The following is a 24,603-nucleotide window of genomic DNA, read 5'->3' on the forward strand; positions in this document are numbered from 1 at the left end:
CAATTATAATAGTTTTAATACAATATTAATTATAAATAAACACAAAGTATGTGCTGAGCACCACAGAGCGTGCTCACTGTGAATGCTTCACACTGTTTTGACTAGTCCGTGCTCCTTTGTCGTGAGTGTCGCCCCGTCTTTTTCACATGAAGACACTGACTCAGAGACTAGTTAAGAAACGACTGTCAGTGATGCAACAGCATTGCCGATCCCATTCTGATTCCGAAGCCCTATCCTTTTAAAAAATCATGTTTTATTATGTTTAGGCTGACAGTTCATACAGCACATTAGGTTTTTATTGAATAATTTCTGTACAGATACCTTCATGACACTGGCTTAGTGTTCACGTTGTGTCTTCATTCTCGTTTGTTCTCTTGCAGCTGTAGCATTTTCAGTATCTAGTTTCCGTGGCCCACCATGGTCTCCTTCCCTATTGCCATCGTGCCATTTTTGACCAGTTTCCCCTACAGGCAGGTTTTTACAGGAACCGACCCCTCACAGTTGGTATTCTCTCTTTGTGAGCTGAAAGGTGGCTTCAAAGGTAATTGCATTATACGTTTTAAAGTGCACTTGGGGAATCTTTGGCCTCACAGGTCTCCTGAGTTAGAACTTTTCAAAAAGAATTTGAATTTTGTCCTTATTCCGCCCCCCCCAACCTCTATTCTGTAAGGATACTTATGTTGTGCCCTGATCAGAGTAGACATCAGTGGTGCCCTGGCACCATCTAGTCCTTCTGGTCTCAGCTAGAGGGAGTGGTGGTTTGTGTAGATTATTAGATCTAGCTGCTTCTTTGAGTCTTTGGTTTTCTTCTTTCTCTTTCTTTAACTCTGGAGATCAGTGGTTGTGACATAGGTGGCTTCCACAGGCTTTTTAGTCTCCCAGACCCTAACCGTCACAATGGGATGTAGAACATATATTTTCTGAACTATGTTATGCCAGTTAACAGAGTTGTCCCAGGAGAGGATGCTCCCAAACCTTCAAACCCAGAAGCCCAATCTTGTGAGGTGCTTGGCTATGTCTAAGAAGTATCCATAACTCTCTCCATGTGGTTTATTACATCTATGAGGATATGATGCATATATAGATGAATGTTCTGTGTGTATCTATGCTTGTTATTTCTGTCTCTGTACACATATTGACCCTCATATTTATATGCATATATGCCTATAAACATATTTGTGAAATCACATATATCCTGTGATAGTGATTGGTTTATTGTCTTTTAACAGTAAAGCCAACACTGTATGTCTTGATTGCTATCTACTTTAGATACAGATGTTTTTTGTGGAACACATTATTCTACATGTTAGGAATATTTTAGTTTAAGTTTCTTTCTTTCTTTGATCCATGCATCCATCCATCCATCCATGCATGGCATGCATCTGTCCATCTGAGTGCATTTGGCCAAGATAATCCTTGTAAAAACTCCTTATAAATTATGTTCTCTGTGACGTTATCTGCATGTACATTCCTCTAGCCCAAACTCAAACCTCACTGCCCTTATGTCAATTCATAGTGTCCCTATGCAACAGAGGTTTCTAAACTGATTTGGCCTACTACTCCCTTATCCGGAAAAAAAAGTCCGCCCAGTAGCTGCAAACTTTACCAGGGTAAATGATAAGTGTCTGCTTCTGCAGCCTCTCTGGGGTGATTCCCGTGCTACCCAGGGCCTGGTGGCACCCACTTTAGGAAATGCTGCCATTCAGAGCTGACAAGGCTGTAAAGCTTTGTAGGATCAGACAGCCTCATCTCTGTGCCTTCAGTAGCTGCTTGGGGTTTGATTTGAAACTCCAACCTTGTTCAAAAGGAAACTTATTCTTCTCACTGGCTGCGGGATGGCATAGAGGAAGTCTTTATGGTGTAAAGATCAGTGCAGCTTCCAGGATACACACCTTCCCGACATGATCACTGAAGACAAACGGGTGCATACGCAAATGTGGTGAAGAAAGCTGATGGTGCCCAGCTATCAAAAGATACAGTGTCTAGGGTCTTAAAGGCTTGCAGATAAACAAGCGGCCATCTAGCTCAGAAGCAACAAAGCCCACATGGAAGAAGCACACCAGCCTGTGTGACCGTGGGGTGTCAAAGGGATCAGGTATCAGGCATCAAGGAACAAAAAATCATATTGTAAATGATGGTGAGTGCAGAGTGGAGACCCAAACCCATCTGGAGGCAACTGGACAGCCCCTCACTGAAGAGTTTCAGGGAGGACATGAGCCAGTCAGGGTACAGGGTATCAATGATGAAACATATTATAACTTTCCTCTAGTTCCTAAATGCTTCCTCATACCCCTCCCCACCACTATCATGGTCCCAATTCTACCTTACAAATCTGGCTAGACCAGAGGATGTACATTGGTACAGATAGGAACTGGAAACACAGGGAATCCTGGACAGATGATCCTTTCAGGACCAGTGGTGAGAGGGAATGTGGGGTAGAAAGGGGGAACTGATTATAAGGATCTACATATAACCTCCTCCCTGGGACGTGGACAACAGAAAAGTGGGTGAACGTAGACATCAGACAGTGTAAGATATGATAAAATAATAATTTATGAATTATGAAGGGTTCATGAGGGAGGGGTGAAGGAGGGGGAAATGAGCTGATATTAAGGACTGAAGTAGAAAGCAAATGTTTTGGGAATGATGGCAGCAAATGTACAAATGTACTTCACACAATGGATGTATGTATGGATTGTGATAAGAATTGTAGGAGTCCCCAATAAAATGATTTTTTAAAAAAGACCAGTGCAGCATTATATTGTTAAGTATTCAACCCACTCAAGTATGGACTATTTCCCGTAATTATTAGGAATGTGTAAAGCAAGGCTTCCTTCCTCATGCTTGACTTGGAATCACCTGTGGATGTTTTCCTTCGGGAGACGCGGCTGGGCCATCGGTGGCTATTCAGATGTATTGGCCTGTGCTTGTCTCCCAGCCGTGTGCATTTTGTAGAAGCTTTCCAGGATGGTTTTATTTTTTTATTTATATGATTTATTTTGTGGCATAGGTGTGTTGATTTAATTAATAGCAGTTTTCATTTTTAAGTGAGGAAAAGCAATAGGAAAATAAATTAAGCATATTAAAAGGTCCCATTTATCTTCTAAATGTTTACATGTTTATAAGAGAGCACCCAGTTTGTCTTTGTAGCCTGATGGTGCTCCATCCCCTCCTCCCTCCTCTCCCCTCTCTCACAAGAGTATACTGTGTGTACACGCAGAATTCTCATCCATCATTAATGACTCTCTTGTGTTTTTCAGAATGGTTGTTGAGCCGAATCTCCAAGATGAAAATGAATTTTTGTATACTGCACAGCCTGAGTTACTCAAATACAGGACAGCTCAGCTTTCCGTGGAGAAGGTGACAGAATGGTACCACTCTCGAGCAGAGGAGATAGAGCATTGTGCTCGACAGGTGAGGGTGACTCCCAGCTGCTGTGCAGAAATGCGCGCAGTGCTTTGGAGGCTTGGACGCAGTGCCTGTAGTGAATGCTAGCAATACGGTGAGGAATCATGTGTATAATACGCAACCCACAAAATCAATATGTCTCATTCTTTTTGTTCATCTACTCGTGGCCTCAGAAAGTTTACAGCTCTTTTTGGATACACGCAGTAAGAATTGTTCTTTAAAATGTAAGCTGTAGTGTGTGATGTGCACTCTCCTAGATATTCTATATTTTTAATAGTTTAAAACCACATTAATTTAAATGATTATATCAACCTAGAATTGCTGAGTTTGTCTCTATCATAGTATAGCAGGACAGTTGGTTACTGCCGTATATACTTGCGTATACGCCTAGTTTTTCAGCACATTTTTAATGCAGTTTTTGTGGTAAAATTAGGTGCTTTGGCTGATATTTGGGTTGGCTTATACTCGAGTATATATGGAATTTTGTCTTTCAGGAACTTTACTTGAAGTTCTGTTCCTAATTATGTGGAAGCCCCTAAACGTTTTTTGAAAAATACCATTATCTTTCAACTTCATTTTTCAGTGAACATTTCGAAGCCCCTCATGTTTTCCTTATGTCCACGCCTAGTTTCCCTCAGTTCTTATGAACCTTTCCTGAGCTGTATACCAACTGCGTCCCAGAGGGGCTGTGGAAGAGGCATGAGAGGATTGCTTTGGTCCTTAAGGTATCACAATCCCGGTCTTAACTTTGACCAAGAGTCCATGGGACTGGGCATGTTTCCTTCCTTTCTGCCCCTTTATTTTCTCATGGGGTTATTTCTTGTATGTCAGAACAAAAGAAAATGTACACTAGATAGCAACAAAAAACACTGCCGATGGAAGTATTCTGTAAACATAAGAAATTATTGTTTATTATATCACAAACCCTAAGACAACAGAAAATAGTGGCTGCTTAGTCAGTTTGTACTCATGATGTCTTGTGTTCCCAAAAGAAGTACTTTTAAAGCCCAGGCCTTTCTAACCCATATTGACAGACGTTTGTCCTGCGCATCGCTCCAGTCAGACTTACACTCCCTTCCTAGACTACCTTCCAGTTCTTAGCAACCCGATAGGACAGCCCAGAACCACCCCACTCTTATTTTAATTAAAACAATCTTTAAAATCATTTTATTGGGAGCTCTTACAACTCTTGTTACAAACCATACATCAATTTTATCCAACATATTTGTACATATATTTCATCATTCTTTTCTAGACATGTACTTCTATTCAGTCCTTGGGATCAGCTCCTCTTTTTATCCCGCCCTCCTCCTCCCCTCCCCAACCCTTGTGACCCTTTGATAGAGTGTAGATTGTTAATTATTTTCAAATCTCACACTGACCGCTGTCTCCCTTCCCCTCTGGTTTCTGTTGTTCTTCCCCCTGCATGGGGGTGTGTGGCTATTCATTGCGACCAGTGCCCACCTCTCCCCCCCCCCCCCCACCCTTTTGGTATCTATTCCCATTCCTGTTCCTGGGTTCCATGTGTTGTGAGTTTTATTTCTTGCCTATCTGTACCTATGTACATGCTCCCGTCCAGTCTAGATTGGGAAGTGACACTGAGGTCATGGTAACTGGGGGTGAGGAGGCCTCCAGGGATCAGAGGTATATTGCTCTCCTGCACCCTGATTGACTCGCCCCCACCTTGCAACCCCTCTGTGGGAGATGCTCCATTGTCCATAGATAGGCCTTGGGTCTACGCTCCAACCCCCCTCCATTCTCACCAGTGCATTTTTGTTTGTTTGTTTACTGTTTGTTGTGAATCTTTTGATGCCCGTTGCCTGGTCTTCATGACACTTCACGATCGGAACCAGTTGGTGTGCTTCTTCCATGTGGGCTTATTGCTTCACTGTTAGATGTCCACTTGTTTAACTTCAAGCCATTAAGACCCTAGATACTATATCTTTTAATAGCTGGGAATCATCCTCTGTCTTCACCACATCTGTGTATACTCCCTTTTTGTCTTCAGCATCCTGGGGGAGGGGGATGTTGAGCATCACAGAATGCCGATCACAACCACTCTTTTTTATAAATTCATTTTATTGGGGCTTGTACAGCTCTTATCACAATCCATACATCAATTGCATCAGGTCTGTTTGTACATATGTTGCCCTTATTCTTTTCTAGACATGTACTTTCTATTGAGCCCTTGGTATCAGCTCCCCTACCAACCGTAAGCTCCTAATGGATTGTACATTGCTATTATTTTCACCTCTCCCTGCCCCCATGTTCTCTGTTCACAACCACTTTTTACAGGAGCAGAAAACCTCATCTTTCTCTGTAGAGCAGCTGGTGGTTTCAAACTGCTAAATTCCAACCTTCCAGTTCATAGCAGAATGCGTATCCATTCGTAACACCCCAGGAGACCGTCACACAGAACAGGGGTAGATAATTCAGAGCCCAAATCCAGAATCCACTTGAAAGTATAATTCCGATTCTACCCAATCCCTCATCAGTGGGTATCTGATGGGAAGGTGATTCCACAGGGTCAGGTGAACAGTAATACTGCAAGAAATAATATGCTCCCCTGCGTTTAAATCTCTTTTACTGAGTATAATATGGCTCATTTGATAGTTTTTTTGGGAGGTCTCCTTTGTAATCTAATTTCTCTGTCTCATTCATAGAATTGATGATAAATTGTTTGCTGTTACTGATGGGAGTTTTCCTATTTCAACTTTTGGGGGATGGCCAAGGGCATTTATGATTGAGTGTTTTGGCATTGTAATTTTTTTAAATCATTGTATTGGGGGCTTATAGAACTCTTATCACAATTCATACATACATCAGTTGTACAAAGCACATTTGTACATTTGCTACCCTCATCATTCTCAAAACATTTGCTTTCCACTTAACCCCTTGGCATCAGCTCCTCAATTTCCCCCTCCCTCCCTGCTTCCCCTCCCTCATGAATGCTGGATAACTTATAAATTATTATTTTGTCATATCTTACACTGTCTAATGTCTCCACCCAATTTTCTGTTTTCCGTCCCCCAGGGAGTAGGTCACATGTAGATCCTTGTAATTGCTTCCTCCTTTCCACCCCACCCTCCCTCCCGGTATCGCCACTCTCACCACCGGTCCTGAAGGGACCATCTGTCCTGAATTCCCTGTTTCCAGTTCCTATCTGTACCAGTGTACATACTCTGATCCAGCCAGATTTGTAAGGTAGAATTGGGATTATGATAGTGGGGGGAGGAAGCATTTAGAAAGTAGAGAGAAGTTGTATGTTTCTTCGTTGCTACACTGCACCCCGACTGCCTCGGCTCCTCCCCATGACCCTTCTGTAAGAGTATGTCCAGTCACGTACAGATGGGCTTTGAGTTACCACTCCGCACTCCCCCACAATGATATAATTTTTTGTTCTATTTAGACCTCTATAAATGCCTTTTGCCTCCTAATCCTTTCCTCTATTTCCTTTGACTTTCCTCTTGTTCCACTGTCATGCTCAGCCTTCATTTGGATTTCAGTAATTCCTCTTGATTACATTACCCTCGATCATGCCCAACCAGGCCTCCTACACCCTCCTCTCCACAGATTTGGATCACTTGTTGTTCCCTTGTCCCTGGGTTTGTTAACACCACTTCCTTTCCCCACACCTCCCCCTATCCCAAGTCTCCCTGGAACTGTCGGTCCTGTTTTTTTCTCCTCCAGACTGTTCATCCAGCTTATTTTATTTAGACAAACCTGCGGAGATAATAACATGCACAAAAACAAGACAGAGCAAAACCAAGCAATAATATACAACAAAACTACAATAACAACAAAAAGCCAATGCCAAAAACCAGAACAAAACAATAAAAAAACCCACAACACAGCAACAACCAAAAATAAAAGCCTGTAGTTAGTTCAAGGACTGTTTACTGGCCTTTAGGAGTGTTTTCCGGTCGAGTCTGATGGGGTGCCAAGCCCTGACCTCAAAGTCTAGTTTTAGTGTTCCCCGGGGACTTCGTTGCTCTCTTCCTCTTGCTGTTCTGTTGCACCCCCCGTCGTGCTTTGCCTCCGTGTGGTGGGATCAGATTGGGCGCAGCATTCTAAGTTTTGAGACTAGCTAAGGATTATTGAACTTATAAGAAGGATTAGAGTTGTATGAGCCCCTAATAAAATGTAAAAAAAGAAGAAAAAAAGGATTAGAATTGTAAAATATCAAAATGAGGAAGTTCTGCAAGTGCTCTCTCTAGTCTTTTTCTTTGTATTTTTTGTAGAACAACTAAGGTCCACAGATAAGAATGGCCAACTATCTCAGAACATACAGGACAGAATTCCAGATCTTAAGCTAATATTTTGTAGGTACTATAATCTTGACCAGCTATTCAAGTCTTAGTGACTGTATAGACAGTGAGACTTTAAACATTTAAAATAAATAAAAATAAATCTTTCTCAATCCTTATATCAATATTTTTTCTGTAGCAAATATTTTCTAATATATCCTTATTATCCTGATGTGAAAATAACAAATATTGCTTTAATTTACAAAAATGATACTGCTTAATTTATAAAAACTGAACTGCAATATACAGCATAAGTGAAATATCTATGCTTTGTCATGATTACACTAGAAGTGAGTGAGTGAAATCCCTTTGAAGAAGAGAGCTCCAACTGCAAGCAGGTCCAGGTTAGTGGTGTGGGGGAGTTCACTACCCCAAAGTCCTGCTGGTGACTTGAGTCAGCCCTGATAAAAATTTTCACAGGACAGAGTAAAATCTTCTCCTGATTTATGTGGTAACTGTGTAAATTAAACCTTGCAATTTTGTTTTTGTATAAATATTAGCTAATATCTTATTTACTGTAAGTGACAGAGTTGACATTACGTCAGTAGTCTGAGCTCACGTGCTATACCTCCTTAAAAATGACAGACAACCTGAAATTTAAAATTTTAATCAGTCTAGAAATAAGTTAGATGCACTGGATTCCTTTGGAGTAATTAGAGATAATTACAAAAAAAAGAAAATTGGTCATTGGTTGCTTTATTTCATTGGTTTATATTGCCTTTCTTACCTTTTTCATTTATGTATTTAAATACATCTATTATAAAACTTAAAAAAAATAACCTCAGTTACATATTGTTGTGACTTATACTACACTTAAATTGGTATTATCTGACATAGTTTTGTATTTACACTTTTAGAGATTTAATTGATGTGAGATTTCCTTTTCCTTAGTGTCTACAAATGCCTCTAGCAAAAGCTGTTTATTAATCAAGGAAAATGTTCATAGTAGTGAATTAATATCCAGTGAGGTTTGGGGGTGTGTGACATGATCTTTTTGTAAGTTGCATTGGAGCCTAGTTTCACTTAGGATGTTAAATAAGGTGACACTTCAAAGACATTTTTTACTTCTGGAAGAGTAGACATTAGAAAGATTTTGGGTCACAAAACAAGTGAGTGTATTACAGATTGCTATTGTACTATGCATGTAAAGTATAAAGTATTACTTACACAAAGTTGCGTTTTAGATGCCAAGTTTTCTTCATGCTTTTTGAAAATTCAAATATGTGTGTATATGTAACACACATAATTAATCTATTTAATTCACTTGAGATAGAATATTCATTTAATTGTATCCTTTTAACATAGGCTGGTAAAAAAATTCTCTGTTGAAGTCTTAGCAGATTACTCCAAATTTTCCTATTTCTTTGCATGCTTTTCCTACTGTAATTGTTTTCCTATGTAGTTCTTTGAACCAGTCTTTCAAACGGAAAATGTATTTCTCCTTTGTTCACTTCCTTTTTCCTATTTCTTGATCTCTGAAGGTTTGCGGCAGGCCTTCGGTGTTGCCTGGTATTAACGTTCCATCTCTCTCTCTCTTCCTCCTTCGCTATGTAGTTTTAATCTTACCCCCCACCATTATCCTCATCATTCTCAGAAAGTGATTGCGCTTTCCATTTGATTGGATTTTGCGAATGTGCATCTCTCCTTGCAGCTTTTTATAAAGGAAGGAGTCTCTCTTATGTCCACAGCACAGTATCTGAATCCTGGATTCTGTACTCCTGCCTGTTTGGAACTACCCTGCCTGTCATCTTTTCTCTCATAAATGTTTAACCTCTGATCTTTTACTGCTTCATTTTGGGGTTATTTTTCTATGTAAAAAAAAGCACAACTCATTTCTATATACCATATATAATCGAGTTTTTCAGCATATTTTTGCCTTTTTTTTCTTTTTAAAATTTTATTGGGGGCTCATGCAACTCTTATCACAATCTATACATACATCCAAAGTGTCAAGTATATCTGTATATCTGTTGCCATCATCATTCTCAAAACATTTGTTTTCTACTTTAGCCCTTGGTATCAGCTCCTCATTTTCCCCCTCCCTCCCTGCCCCGCCCCTCACGAACCATTCATAATTTATAAACTATTATCATTTTGTCATGTTTTACACTGTCCGATGTCTCCCTTCACCCCTTTCCTGTTGTCCATTCTCCAGGGAGGGGGTTTTATGTAGATCCTTATGATCGGTTCCCCCTTTCAACCCAATCTTCCCATTACCCTCCGGATGTTACTACTCTCATTTTTGGTCCCTAGGGGTTTATCTGTCCTGGATTCCCTGTGTTTCCTGTTCTTATCTGTACCCGTGCACATCCTCTGGTCCAGCCAGATTTGTAAGGTAGAATAGGGATCGTGATAATGGGGTGGGGGAGGGGAAGCATTAAAGAGAGTTGGAGGAAAATTGTATGTTACATTGTTGCTATACTCCACCCTGACTGGCTCCTCTCCTCCCCAGGACCCTTCTATAAGGGCATGTCCAGTTGCCTAGAGGTGGGCTTTGGGTCTCCACTTTGCACTGCCCCCTTACTCACAATGATATGATTTTTTGTTCTTTGGTGCCTCATACCTTATCCCTTTGGCACCTCATGATCACGCAGGCTGATGTGCTTCATCCATATGGGCTTTGTTGCTTCTTAGCTAGCTAGATGGCCGCTTGTTTACCTTTAAGACCCCAGATGCTATATCTTTTGATAGCCGGGCACCATCATTTTCTTCACCACATTTGCTTATGCACCGCACCCGCTTTGTCTTCAGCGATCATGTTGGGAAGGTGAGCATCATAGAATGCCAGGTTAATAGAACATAGTTCTTGCATTGAGGGAGTACTTGAGTAGAGGCCCAATGTCCATCTGTTACCTTAATAGTAAACTATAAATATATTTGCATAGATCTATTTCACCATCATCATGTATAAATATATTTACATATGGACGTGTCTGTATTTAGATCTCATAAACTCCCTTTGCCTCCTAGTTACTTCCTCTATTTCCTTTTACTTTCCTCTTGTCCCACTATCATGCTCAGCCTTCATTTGGGTTTCAGTAATTTCTCTCCTTTACATTGCCCTTGATCAAGCTCTACCAGGCCTCCCACATCTTTCTCGTCATTGATTTTGGATAACTTACTGTTCCCTTGTTCCTGGGTTTGTTAACATCCACTTCCCTTCCCCTCGCCTCCCCCTCCCCTACGCCCTCTCTGGAATCATTGGTCCAGTTGTTTTCTCTTCCAGATTGTTTATCCCGCCTATCTTTTATCTAGATAGACCTGCAGAGATAATAATATGCCCAAAAAACAAGACAGAGCAAAACAAAACAACAACCACAAAAAACCAATGACCAAAAAAAAGAAAAAAAGAAAAGCCTTCAAACAGTTCAAGGTCTGTTCGTTGACCTTTCGGAATGTTCTCCAGTTGAGTCTGATAGGATGCCACACTCTGGCCTCAAAGTCCACCCTTGGGACTTCCTTGTTCCGCTACCCTTGCTTTTCTGCTGCACACCCCCAGTTTACTTTTTTAACTCAGTTTTTGTGGTAAAATTAGGTCCTTTGGCGGATATGCTGATCGGTATATACTTCAGTATATAACACACACACATGTGCCATATTTTCATTTTTTTCTTTTTAAAATAATTTTATTGGGGGCTCGTACAACTCTTATCACAATCTATCCATCCATCCATGCTGTCAAGCACATTTTTACATTTGTTGCCATCATTCTCAAAACATTGTATTTCTACTTAAGCCTTTTGTGTCAGCTTTTCATTAAAAAAAAACATTTTATTAGGGACTCATACAACTCTTATCACAATCTATACACACATCAATTGTATAAAGCACATCTGTACATTCTTTGCCCTCATCATTTTCAAAGCATTTGCTCTCCACTTGAGCCCTTTGCATCAGGTCCTCTTTTCCCCCCTCCCTCCCCATTCCCCCCTCCCTCATGAGCCCTTGATAATTTATAAATTATTATTTTGTCATATCCTGCCCTATCCAGCGTCTCCCTTCACTCCCTTTTCTGTTGTCCGTCCCCCAGGGAGGAGGTCACATGTAGATCCTTGTAATCAGTTCCCTCTTTCCAACCCACTCACCCTCTTCCCTCCCAGTATCGCCCCTCACACCTCTGGTCCTGAAGGTATCATCCACCCTGGATTCCCTGTGCCTCCAGCTCCTATCTGTACCAGTGTATATCCTCTGCTCTATCCATACTTGCAAGGTATAATTCGAATCATGATAATTGGGGGTGAGGAAGCATTTAGGAACTGGAGGAAAGCTCTATTCTTCATCAGTGCTACATCGCACCCTGACTGACTCATCACTTCCCCTAGACCCCTCTGCAAGGGGATCTCCAGTGGCCGACAAATGGGCTTTGAGTCTCCACTCTGCACTTTCCCCTTCATTCACTATGGTAAGATTTTTTTTGTTCTGATGATGCCTTATACCTGATCCCTTCAACACCTCGTGATTGCACAGGCTGGTGTGCTTCTTCCATGTGGGCTTTGTTGCTTCTGAGCTAGATGGCCACTTGTTTATCTTCAAGCCTTTAAGACCCCAGATGCTATCTTTTGATAGCCATGCACCATCAGCTTTCTTCACCATATTTGTTTGTTCATCCGCTTTGTCTTAAGCAGTTGTATTAGGAGGGTGTCAGCTCCTCATTTTTATCCCTATCAACCCACCCTCCCTCATGAACCATTGATAATTTATGAATTATTATTTTGTCATGTTTTATACTGCATTTTGTCTTCCTTCACCCATTTTTCTGCTGTCTGTCCCCCAGAGAGGGGTTTATATGTAGATCCTTCTGATTGGTTCCCCTTTCGACTCCACCTTCCCTCCACCCTCCTCATATCACTACTCTTACTATTGGTCCTGAAGGGATCATCTGTCCTGGATTCCCTGTGTTTGCAGTTCTTATCTGTACCCATGTACATCCTCTGATCTAGCCGGATTTGTAGGGTAGAATTGGAATCATGATAGTGGGGGGGGGCATTAAAGAATTGGAGGTAAGTTGTATGTCCCATTGGTGCTATACTGCCCCCTCTCTATGCCATATTCTCTTATGGCTTTTGTTTTACCCATTGTCTTTTCATAACACAGTTGAGAAAGCCACTGAATTCTAGTACCACTTTTCTAGTTTTCTTCAGTATCTTAGAGTGTGGCTTCTACCACTCTATTGAAGGTAAGGTCGATAAGGCTACCTCGTCTATTGCTAACATAAAATTCTGTTGGTTATTTGTTATCCCCCTCCCCAACTCCAAAATCTATTTAGCTTTCTGTGATAACATTTCAGCGTTTTATTACTGCCATTTTCTTAGCCATTCATTTTTTAGTGTCTTCTTGGGGCCCACCTTTTTTTTCCTTTTTTTTTTTTTTTTTGCGGGGTGCACCATCTTTGCCTCATTCCTTAAATACTGTTGTTCCCTAGCTTGTGCTCCTCTTGTCATTTTTTGGCCAGTTCATGTTCTTTTCTTCAAATGCCTCTCTGATTTATGTGTTGACTTTTCCCAAACATCATCAGCCATTTTATATAGGTATAGATTTTGTTTGCTCGTTTATGAACATACTGTTAGATGTCTGCAGGATCCCCGGTGGCGTAGTGGTTAGGAGTTGGGTTGCTCACTGCCAGATAAGCAGTTTGAAACCACCAGTTGCACCTCTGGAGAAAAACTGAGCTTTCTACTCCTGTAAAGAGCGGCAGCCTCAGGAATTCACCGGAGAAGTTCTGCCCTGTCCTCTAGGGTTGACATGAGTCAACATCGACTCAAAGGCATTGTCCTTGACCCTTTTGGATGTCTGTATCAAGATCATTATGGAAACACTTCAGAATCAGAATTTTCAATATGCTATTTTTTACTTTATAAAATGTGCTCCTTTTAAAATTATATCATGAAAAACAAATTCTATTCTGATGAGAATGCCTAGAGCATCATTCTAAACTTCTTCTCTTTACTCCAACTACTCAATCTTATCCAAATAACCTTGGCAGATTCTGTATTCTCAGTTATCTGCTATACTGTTCTTGTATGTCGTCAGTGCTACTGTTTTACTTTAGCTCCTTGTTATGTATTTTGTCCAGTACAAAGAAAGAGTGCACTATGTACTCAATGTGAGAATAACTAGTGTACAAATCTGCGAATGAATGGGCAAGTCAATCTATTTCGGTCACGATTCTTCTATCAGCAGCTACAGTTCTCCTAATTGGTGTGTTTTCAGTTTGGGTCATATTAAGCTGACCGTTCACATTTCACTCATCATTCATTACTATTTACTGAGGAGTCTTTCCAAAGTTCAAATGACACGCTTCAGTCAGAAACCCTTTGGTCGCATGTATTGCACTGCAGGATCACTGGCACACTCTTCCTCCAGCCACATGGGGCTACGCATCCATGCACAGACACAGGTTATCTCCGCTCTTCATGCTCTTCTCCTGCCCCGTCTTCCTTCTTCTCCTGAAAACAAACTTGTTGATTGTTTAAAGCTCATTTTTAAGTCTTCTCTTTCCTGGGAAACTTTCTGGCCCTCTTCCAAAACCAAAAAACCAAATTCACTGTCATCGAGTCGATGGCAACTCATAGTGACTCTGCAGGACAGCGTAGAATGGCCCATGTGAGTTTCTAAGACTAACTCTTTATGGGAGTGGAAAGTCCCTTTTTTCTCCCTCAGAATGGCTGGTGTTTTCAAACTGCTGACCCTCAAGTTAGCAGCTGAATGCACAACCACTGAACCCCCACATTTCCTAGATTGAGAGCTTAATGAGCTTTTCTTTGAGATCCTGATGATAAGCAGCACTTTACTCATTCTACTTCCATCAGTGATTTACCAGATAACCTTCCCCCCATATGATTAAGATAGCTCAGAAGGAAGAGACCTCTTCCTGTACAGTTTTGTATCCTAATACCTAGAATGGTGCTTAAGTCAGTGCACACTCAATAAATAACTTATCCTAGGAGTAAGACAATTAACCACTCTAGTGTGAGAAATTATGGAAGTAGGCCATAATAGTTGATTTTGCCATCAAATCAGAGGATTTGTCAATTTATTAATCTGATTAAGTGGTAGGGGTCAAGTTGTTATTTCTGTAGAACTGATCTCAAATGAAGGCCCAGGATTGGAATTAAGACAAAAATTGTACTGGAGTTGCTTATTCAGTAAATAATCTTTGAATGCCTTCACTGTGGGAGACATTCAGGGTTTAGGTGCTAAAGGGGTCCACAAAAGCAAAACCTTGTAAATAAGCATTCTTTTGGGGAACAGAGTAGTATAATAAAAATATGATAAATTTGGCATTATAGCTAACTCACTATTCAGCTTTTTTCTTCCAGATCATATACTGTTGTGAGAATAAAACAGAGTAATATGAGATGTTCTTAAGAAGTTTGTGGAAAATGGAATGAAAAGATAATGAATTTTTCCTCTGAATTTCTATATATGTTAGGGTACTTTAGAGAAACAAATCTACAGAAACTCATGTATAAGAGAGAGCTTTATATAAAGATTAAGTGTGCATCAAGAAAACATCCCAACCCAGTGCTGCCCAAGCCCACAAGTCCAATATTATTAACCCATTAACCCATATGTCCGACACCAATCCACAAAGTCCTCCTCCATCTCACAAAACAGACACAGTGATGCCGACTGCAGGAGGAAAGCCAAACCAGTGAATGTATAAATATCTCAGCGCTAGCAGGGGTCTCTACACGCGTGCTCCAGCACCCAGGGCTGCATCGGGTTGGGTTCATGCGGCTTTTCCTTGGGGATTCTTGCAGGAAGTCAACCTTGCAAGCCGAAGCAGGGAACTGCTAAGGCAGCTGCACCCTGATACAATCATCACAAAGCAAGAGACAGGAGAACTAGAAAGTCAAGGCTCACTGAGCCGTTTATCCCTCCGCCCTTCAATTAATCGTACATGTGTTGATCGACAAGGTTGGCACAATAAACTAACTCAGTATATAAAAGTGTTTAGTAAATTGTAAAATACTCTACACACTTAAGATTTTTTCCCTCTTTATTTTTAGTCTTTCTTATTGATTGAAGTGAAATAGCATGCTGCTAGTATATTTGGTAAAGAATTTAATGTACTTCACTGATAAACGTGCTTTTATCAAGAATGCCTGTGGATGAGATCTGGGACGGGTGGCTTTTACTTGGGAGTAGATGGGCGCGCTTCAGTGCGTAGAGCCTTACCTGTCACTTTCCCATTTTAGGTTGACTGTGCATTGTCACTGATTCGGCTTGGAGTGGAGCGCAATATTCCTGGCTTGCTGGTTCTGTGTGACAATTTGGTTACCCTGGAAACCTTGGTGTATGAAGCCGGATGTGACTTAACCCTAACCCTGAAAGAACTCCAACAGATGAAAGACTTTGAAAAGCTAAGACTACTTATGGATAGTGTAGGTTTTATCTTGTCTTTCTTTTTCAGCATTCCCTGTGTAGATCAGATTTGCATGTGTTTGAGATTAACTTGCCTCCAAATTTGACTTTTTCTCTTTTTTTGAGTTATCATTCTTGTGAAAGGCTATATAGATAAGCTCTTGAATCCATCCAAACTATTTTTGTATTGTGCTTGCCCTTCCTTCTGACCCATCTATACCATGCACACACCCACACCTTTTATTTAGGCATATTGTTAAACTACCTGGTTATCTAGTAACTCTATTATAATTCTTCACAATGTTAAATGTTTCTAGCTATATGCACAGTTCAAGGAGTTAAAAACCAAAAAGCGACAAAAGAACAAAAACTGAAGTCCAGAGGAGGGTTGAGTGGTTATGAAATAAAATATTTTGGTTTCAGGGCTGGTATGCGTAGAAGAGTTTCCCCAGTAGTCTGAGATTTTTCTTGGGCCAATCTATAGTTTCTCTCTTATTTCATGGTGTCTGCTGGGCCCATGGCATATTTTGAAGAGGTGCCAGCTGTCCAGCAGTATTCTTTCTGTGGCTGGCTCTCCAGTATCTCTGCTTCTGGGCCTGCATGAGGGGGTGGGGTCTCAGCTGCTGGGTGTGCTCTCTCTTCTCCCTGCACTCTTTCCTCTGTACCCCCTGTACCCCTGGCTCCATAGCCTTGTTCCACACTCTTCATTCTCCTTGCTTCATCCTCCTCCCTCTCATCACTCTTGTCCCACTCATTCTTCCTTCTCCTCCCTGCTTGTGTCATTACTTCCCCACTCCTCATTCACCTCCTCTTTCTTGGAGGCCCCTTGTGTGTCAAAGTAGAACTGCACCCCGCAGGGTTTTCCATGGCGGACTTTTGGGAAATAGATCACCAGGCCTTTGTTTTTTAAAAAAGAAAATTTTATTTTTTATAAATTGGGAGTTAATACATATATCATTACAAAATGCAGTCACATCAAGCAATATTGTATAATTGTTATCACACTCAGTTTCCAATATTGTTTTTATTCCTGGACTTCTTCATATCATTTCCCTTCTACCCCTCCTCCCTCCCACCACCACCATCACCACTGTAACTACCCCTCAAAACAAACACAAACAAACAAACAAACAAAACGAGCCTTACTCTACTTGCTATCCCTATAGGTTCATCAATCCTGTTTTGAGGTGCTGCTGGGTGAACTCAGACTTCTCCAGCCTTTTAGTTAGCAGCCAAGTTCATTAACCTTTACACCAACCAAGGAATTGGGCCCAGTAGCAGCGATGCAGTACATGGGGCTCCTTTTAAGAGGTTTTTTCTCTCTTGGAGTAATTTTCAAAGGGAATATGTAGTTTTAGGGGTGCCCTGCTGATATGACTGTTGGGTCAGTTCAGACCTAGAGGAACCCTGTGTGACAAAGGGCATACTGCTCAATCCTGCACCAGCCCCTCCGCTGCTGTCACGTTTAAGCCCATTGCCTTAGCTGCTCTCGGTCCCATGTCCCCTCATCTTCGGGGACTTAATTCTGGACAGAATTGCCATGAGCATTTATAGGTGGGTGTGAAAGAGCAAAACAACACAAGGTGGAAAAGGAAAGGAGAAAATCTGGGGTGCCGGGGTGAGACAGCACCTCTCATGCGGTCCTTCCGTTGCTGGAGGTCACTGGGCTTGCCTGCTCCTGCCGCTCTGCTTCCCTGTCTCAGGTGGTGTGTGGTCTGTCTCTTGCTCGGCCCCTTACGTGCGTGTGCATTTTTGGACAGAACTTCTCTTTTCCCTGAAGGACCGTATGCATGAGGGGGGCAGTGCCTGTCTCCTAGAGGTGGGTTCCAGCTCTTTGGGACCCTCAGCAGACTCTGGAACTGGGGAGGGAAAGAGCTAGCCACAGTGCTGCTGCAGCCACAGTGCTGCTGCGCTCTCACCCAGCCCCCTGCTAGAGAGGAATCCGCTGCGAGTGACCGTTCACAAGGTGGTATGAGTGATGAGCGTCATTGTTTCTGTGAGCTTTAGGATTTGCTCTGTGGTATAGTAAGTTACTTCAATGTTTTGTGTGTTGTGGTTCATTTTATCTCTAGTGCTCAGAAGACAAGTATGTGACAAGTGCCTATCAGTGGATGGTACCTTTTCTTCACCGTTGTGAGAAGCAGTCTCCTGGTGTCGCCAATGAGCTGTTAAAAGAATACTTGGTAACTTTAGCGAAAGGAGACTTAACATTTCCTCTGAAGATATTTCAACATTCCAAACCAGATGTAAGCAGGAACTCTTATCTCCTTAAAAATATCTGTACATTTTTCATACAAAATTTTGATTTGTTTATGAAATGTTTACAACTTCATGAAGTTGTTTATTTTGATTGATTTCATCCAAAATTGGTTCAATATGTGTTGTATGTTGGAACCTGGTAATAGTAAGAGGATTAAGAGTTGGTAGAGACTGAGTTTGTACCTCAGGCCAGTACTTTACACGTGTTAGCTTTTAAAATTTTATAAGTTTAATGAGGTTGTTGTTACATGATAGCAAGTTGCCTCTTACTCACACAACCTTATTTTAACCGCAAAAATATTGCCTGGTCTTGCGTCATCTTCATGATAGTTGATGTCTCATGAGGCTAATGTAGTGTTTTAATGTTATCGGACACGAAAATGGTTGTGTAGTGTGACCCAAAGCCACACAATATGTGGACAGCCCTGGATTCAAACACGTAGGCATTCTTGATCTACAGATTGTCCTTCTCCACTGTGGAGACTCTCCACCATAAATAGGAGAAGATGTATGTGCTCAAATATCTTTATCGAACTTGTAAAAATCTCTGTGTTCTCATTGGAGATTTTTTAATGACTTTTAATAATTCTTATATTTGTAGCTACATGTTTCTGAGAGAATGAATCCAATGGCTGGAAAAGCCATTTTGTTAAGTGCTGCATACTTTTTAAAAGTCAACAAGTTTTTAGTTTCACTGCAGGTAAAACATGCGAGTTAAAGAGACAGCAGCTCCCGTGTTCTTGGAAGGCGACTCAAGCCTGTGGTGTCGACCATGACTTGAAGCACTGCTTTTGTAGTGAAGTTCCAACAGCACACTGGACTTGCAGCAGATGCTAAATTAGGGATTTTCTAACTCGGAATTCTCCTTGACTCCACTCCCTGCACCAGCCCTCATTAGGAATCTGGAGCCCAGCCTTAGTCCATTGTGGTCCAGAGAGAAAGGAAAGATTCGACAGTTCACCTTAGACCTTTTTGGGTTGGGGAAGAGATGTCTGTCAGATAGTTGACCGCTCCATGGCTGTTTAAAGTTTCCATCTTTTATCAGTAGCATTTTCCACTTAGTATTTGAGGTGGTTTACAGCAAGCAGAGGGTGGTAAGTTGCTTATGACAGCGGAATACGATGTGAGAAAAATAGGATGGATTGAATATGAATGTTTTATGAGCAGGAAAGAAGTGACTTTAAATATTTTCCAGTAATCTTGTTTGTGATATGTCTTCTGTATAGAGTCTTGTAAATCCTTTGTATGTAGTCAGCTTTTTGTTGTTTTTACTTGGCAATTTAGCATGTGCCTTTTGAATAAAACATACAGCCATTGGCCTTTGCTGAAATGTGTAAACATGGAAGCTCAGAATCGTGACGTGCTGGGCTCGGCCTTTCTGGGCCATTGTATATATTTCCACTGATTTTGCCTGTCGACAGCACAGATTTGATCAGGCCCCAATCTCGGACAAATCTCCAGTGATTTGCTGCTATCTAGAGGGCAAACGGTTGGACTCTAGCTGTTTAACCTGGACCCTGGGGTGACCCTTTGCAATCTGCTTTCCCTCAGCCTCCGTTCCCTCAGTGAACTCCCGGGTCCCCTCCCACCGGACTTCCCAGCTCTGCAACCTGCCCCGTCCCTTCATGGCTTTGTGCCGCTTCGTGAATTGTTTCCTGTATTTGGAATGTTTATCCCCCTCTGTGTTATTTAACGGGTGTTTGCCTGTCCTTTAAGATCCTGCTTGTTAAGATTCCCTCTGCTGGGAAACCTCTCGTGCAATGACAGGGTGCGGTGCCTGCCTCTGTTCTGGTCCTTTCGCGCTCTATTGCCATTGTTTGTTTTCTCTTGTCTCTTCATACAGACTCCCAGGGTCTAAGTTGTTTCATCTGTATGTCCCCAATAACACATTCATGTTGTCTGTATTGCCTGGGACTGTCAGGGTGCGTGTGACAGGGTTGTATCCTCTCACTGAACTGGTTCAGTCTGTAAGCTGAGCACATCATCAGAGAAGCTGACTTACCTGAAGAAGAATATGACATCAGGATTTGGAGGAAGGCTTTGTAGCAACCGTAATATGCAGATAATACAACTGTGCTTGCTGAAAGTGAAGAGGACTTGTAGCTTTTCCTGATGAAGATCAGGGATTGCAGCCTTCAGAACAGATTGCAACTCAGTGTAAAGAATACCAACATCTTCACAACTGAACCCAATGGGCACATGCTGATAAGTGGACAAAAGGTAGACGTCGTTAAGGATTTTGTCTTGCTTGGATTCAGAATTAATACTTATGGAAGTCCGAGCCAGCAGATCAAAAGTCGAGTTGTATTAGAGTATTGAAAAGTAAGGATGTTAATTTTGGGGACTAAGGTGCCCCTGACCCAAGTCATGGTATCTTCAGTTGCTTCATATGCATGTGAGAGTGGAACACTGAGCAAAGAAGACTTGATGCTTTTGAATTGTGGTGCTGGAAAAGCATATTGAAAGTACGGTGGACTGCTAGAAGGACAAACTCGTGTGTCTCACAAGAAGTCTGGCTGAAGCATGCTCCTTAGAGGCGAGGGCTGGGAGAGCTCGCCTCCATGCTGGGGCATGTTGTCCGGAGAGGCCGCCCCTGAGGGGCCGTCACGGTTGGTGAAGCCGAGGGACAGGGAAGAAGAGGAAGGCTCTCAGGAGATGGACACTGTGGCTGCAGCAAAGAGCGTGAGCACGGAAAGAGTTGTGAGATGGTGCAGGACCCGGCAGTGCTCAGACTGTTGTGCGTGAGGGGGCTGTTGTGTGCCAGAACAGACCTGATGGCCCCCAACACCGTCAAAGTCAACAGCAGCGTCAGGGTGGCTACTAGAAAGCAAGTGCTCAGGAACGTTTGTCAGGCCGAGTGAATGAGTAACTATGACTGAGTTTTATTGTGATTCTCGCAATCACTGATTACATCTGTTTGCTTTACTGTGTCAGCCTGTGGTGATACTGTTTGTTTTTCTTAACTGTTTACCAAAGAACAAACCCTCATCTACCATGAGTCGTGCTTAGAGCAATGGTTTCTGTACCAGACAGCTTAGACTAAGTTGTAGCACACTGACAGATGACCTCTAAATGTTGGCAGCAGACACAAAGGAGCATGCCTTCACTTTAACTCTCCATGCCAGGTGTAGGTGGGCATCTGCTCTGTTCCGGCTCTCATTCATTTCAGATTGAGACTGAAAAAGCAGTTCTCTCTTTTGTGGTTTGGCTCTTAAAGGTTTAGTTTTAAAATAGCTCAAATTCGTTCTCTGACATTTTATAAGCCAACATTTTGAGAACCAGTAGGTTATTACTATGGAGATTATTTTAAGCAATAATGTTATTGTTGAAAATGGATTTAAAAATAGTTTCCTAATAACATTGAGTACAAATGCAAGAAGAAGAAAATGTTCTAAAATTTATTGTAGTCATGATTGTACAACTCTTCTTAATGGGATTGAACTAGTTAGTTGTGTGCTATGTGAACCAGATGCCAATAAAAGTGTTTAAAATATATACTTTCAAGCCTTCACTAAATTTTTGTGGTGGTAATAATATAGGCATTTTACATGTGCTAGTTTATTCAATCTCATATTTTCTTTTATTAAGAAGGTTTTATTAGTGTCTTGGTTTTATAGATAAGAAAGTCAAGGCACAAACCTATTCAATGACTTGACCACAAAACTAGTTATGGACTAATGCCAGGATTTCTACCATGAGAGTCTGGCTCTAGAACTTAAACTTAGAAGACATATAAAAGCAGGTTTATTTTTAGAGTCCAGAAAATAGTTCAAGTTAGAAAATCTAGGATTTGTTGTGGGAAAAGGTGCATACGCATAGGAATTGGGGAGCCCTGGTGGCACAGGAGGTTGAGTGCTGGGCTGACAACCCTAAGGTCAGTAGTTCAAAACTACCAGCCTATTCCCCAGGAGAAGGATGAGGCTTTCTGCTCTCATGAAGATTTAGAGCTTCAGAAGCCCAAACAGAGAGTTCTGCTTTATTGTTTGGGGTCGCAGCCATCTTTCTGCATTAGAAATATGGTTTATATTCTTCTGTGATCTGTGTATGACTTCATTGACAATGCAAATTCTTTTGAATAAAATGTCATGTACCTTAATGGATAATATGTAATGCACATTGAGAAAAATAATAAGTTCTAACATCTGTGAATATTAGTTAAGGTATTTCATATATTTTTTGTAATTGAAACATATAAAATTCTGTTGTAGGGTTAGAAATGATTTTTATTGAATTAACTTTTTAATTCATTGTGTTTCTCCTGTCTACTTAATCTTGAGTGGGTCATAAATTGAAGAGTTTGTTTTCAGTGGATGTAAAGTGTATGGGTTACCAATGATCTTTTCTAGCTGATCCTGTAATTAAAATGTGATTTCATTTGTAATTACTAGAGACCGTAGAAGTCAGTAAGAAAAAGAAAAATTAGAATTTGTTTCTGCAGCTGGTTCCTTGTACTATTTAATATTCCATTGAGAGTGATATGGCGAGGTGACTGAACGCGACTGTACCTCCATTGATATTAGCGCTCCTGCTTTCTTTTCTCCAGCTGCAGCCAAAGATTATACCCGATCAAGACCAGCTGATGTCAGTAGCACTGGAGTGCATCTACAGCTGTGAACGGAGTGACCAGCTCGCCCTGTGCTATGACATTTTAGAGTGTCTACCACAAAGGGGCTATGGGTAAGAACCTACCTGCTCACGGTGTCTCTTTCTGTTACTTGTGGTGAGGATGTTGGTAACAGAACACTGCAGTAGTCTTCACATGTGCAGTTAGGCGACTTTAATCATGTTCATGCCTTTACTGGACCTAAAACTTTCCCAATACCCCTAACCGAAGCTAATTCTTTCATATAACTGGAGTCATCCAGTATTTGCCCTTTTATAACTGGCTCGCAAGTATTTCACTCAGCATAAGGTCTTCAAGGGTTATACTGGACATAGCTTGTATCAGGTCTTTGTTTTTCTGTGCAGGCGAGTGTGTCTCATAGCCTTGTTGTATCATTGTATTATGCTAACATTTTAAAGAAAAATGTTGTTTCCTTTGTCAGACCCTTTATTATAGAAACTTTTGGAAATTAAAAAAAGATATTGTAATTTCTAGAGATAAACTTTGGTTCTTCTTCTAGTACATGGACAGTGATTGTAATTTTTAACCTTGATAATCATAAAACAAACTAATAACACTATGAGGAAAAAGAAATTAAGTCACTAGGCAATATTTTTTGTTTTAAATTTGCACTAATTTTTTTTTTCATTTTTATAGACCAGTTGCATTTCTTTTATGAATGGTTTACTGTTCAACTTTGCCACTGATAATCTTTTAAAGTCATGTGCTATGAATACACACACACACACAAATACACACACACACAAATACCCCCCCCCCCCCCCACACACACACACGAGGGAACTTCGAAAAGTTCCAGGGCAAATGGAAGCAAAGGAATGGAAAATTTCACAAACTTTTGGAAACGCGCAACATCCACAGAGGTTGTATATTTAAGGGCAAATTTATATAGGCTTTCTTTTAGGTATTGAGTTATATGTAGATAGAATGTATATGTTATTGGAAATCAAGTGATGGCTCTTCCGTTAGTCATGATTTTAAACTGTGTATTTTAAATTTCTTATCTGTAGAACTCAATGAGAACATTGAGTGAAAACTCAGGGCCCTGCTTCGAAGCCTTTGTGAATTCTCCTAGGTCATTTCTCTTACCAGATTCATCATTTGCAAAATAAGATATTTACACATTAAGGCCACCTAGTTTTCTTTCTTTACTCTTAAAGTTTTCCTACCTTCCCTTTCTTATAAAAAGGACATGATTGGTAAAATTCACCAATTTTGCAACCTTTGAAGCCGTTGTTTCCCGTGGTCATTAATGGCGCTGCGCACCGGGGGACAGCTCATGATGCTGTTCTTGCATGGTTCCATAGCATTATCCAAGTGACTTTTTCCCTCTAATTTCCAAAAAGCTGAAGTCTGATTGCCGTCTCCTTAATCAAGCTTTTAAATGTAGCACCACTGAGAATGGGGGGTAACGTGCCATTGTGCACCTCCTAGTGCTACGCAGTATGAAGTACCCAGCGTCCCCTAAGAAGCATCCTTGCAGAAGCAGTTTACCCTGGATCTGATCAGCCCTCCAGGCTGAGCTGATGGCTGACAGTCATTGGGTTAGAGAGGCACACGTTAAACTACACCATGAGTCAGCACACAAGTACCGGATGTGTGGAGTTGCAAATGCACTTGTCTGGTCATTCTGAGAAG

The 24,603-nt window shown here is 41.2% G+C and overlaps 1 protein-coding gene across 1 annotated transcript in view; it reads left to right on the top strand.

The window, feature by feature from the left end:
* NBAS (NBAS subunit of NRZ tethering complex) overlaps positions 1–24,603 on the top strand; it is a 383,893-nt gene that overhangs the window by 140,690 nt on the left and 218,600 nt on the right. The window contains exons 23-26 of the mRNA XM_075557089.1: positions 3,261–3,414; positions 15,917–16,102; positions 18,155–18,328; positions 22,885–23,018. Coding sequence (XP_075413204.1) covers positions 3,261–3,414; positions 15,917–16,102; positions 18,155–18,328; positions 22,885–23,018 — 648 coding nt within the window. The remainder of the gene's footprint in view (positions 1–3,260; positions 3,415–15,916; positions 16,103–18,154; positions 18,329–22,884; positions 23,019–24,603) is intronic.

The sequence above is a fragment of the Tenrec ecaudatus genome, chromosome 8 (genome assembly GCF_050624435.1).
Source record: "Tenrec ecaudatus isolate mTenEca1 chromosome 8, mTenEca1.hap1, whole genome shotgun sequence".
Classification (NCBI taxonomy): Eukaryota; Metazoa; Chordata; class Mammalia; order Afrosoricida; family Tenrecidae; genus Tenrec; species Tenrec ecaudatus.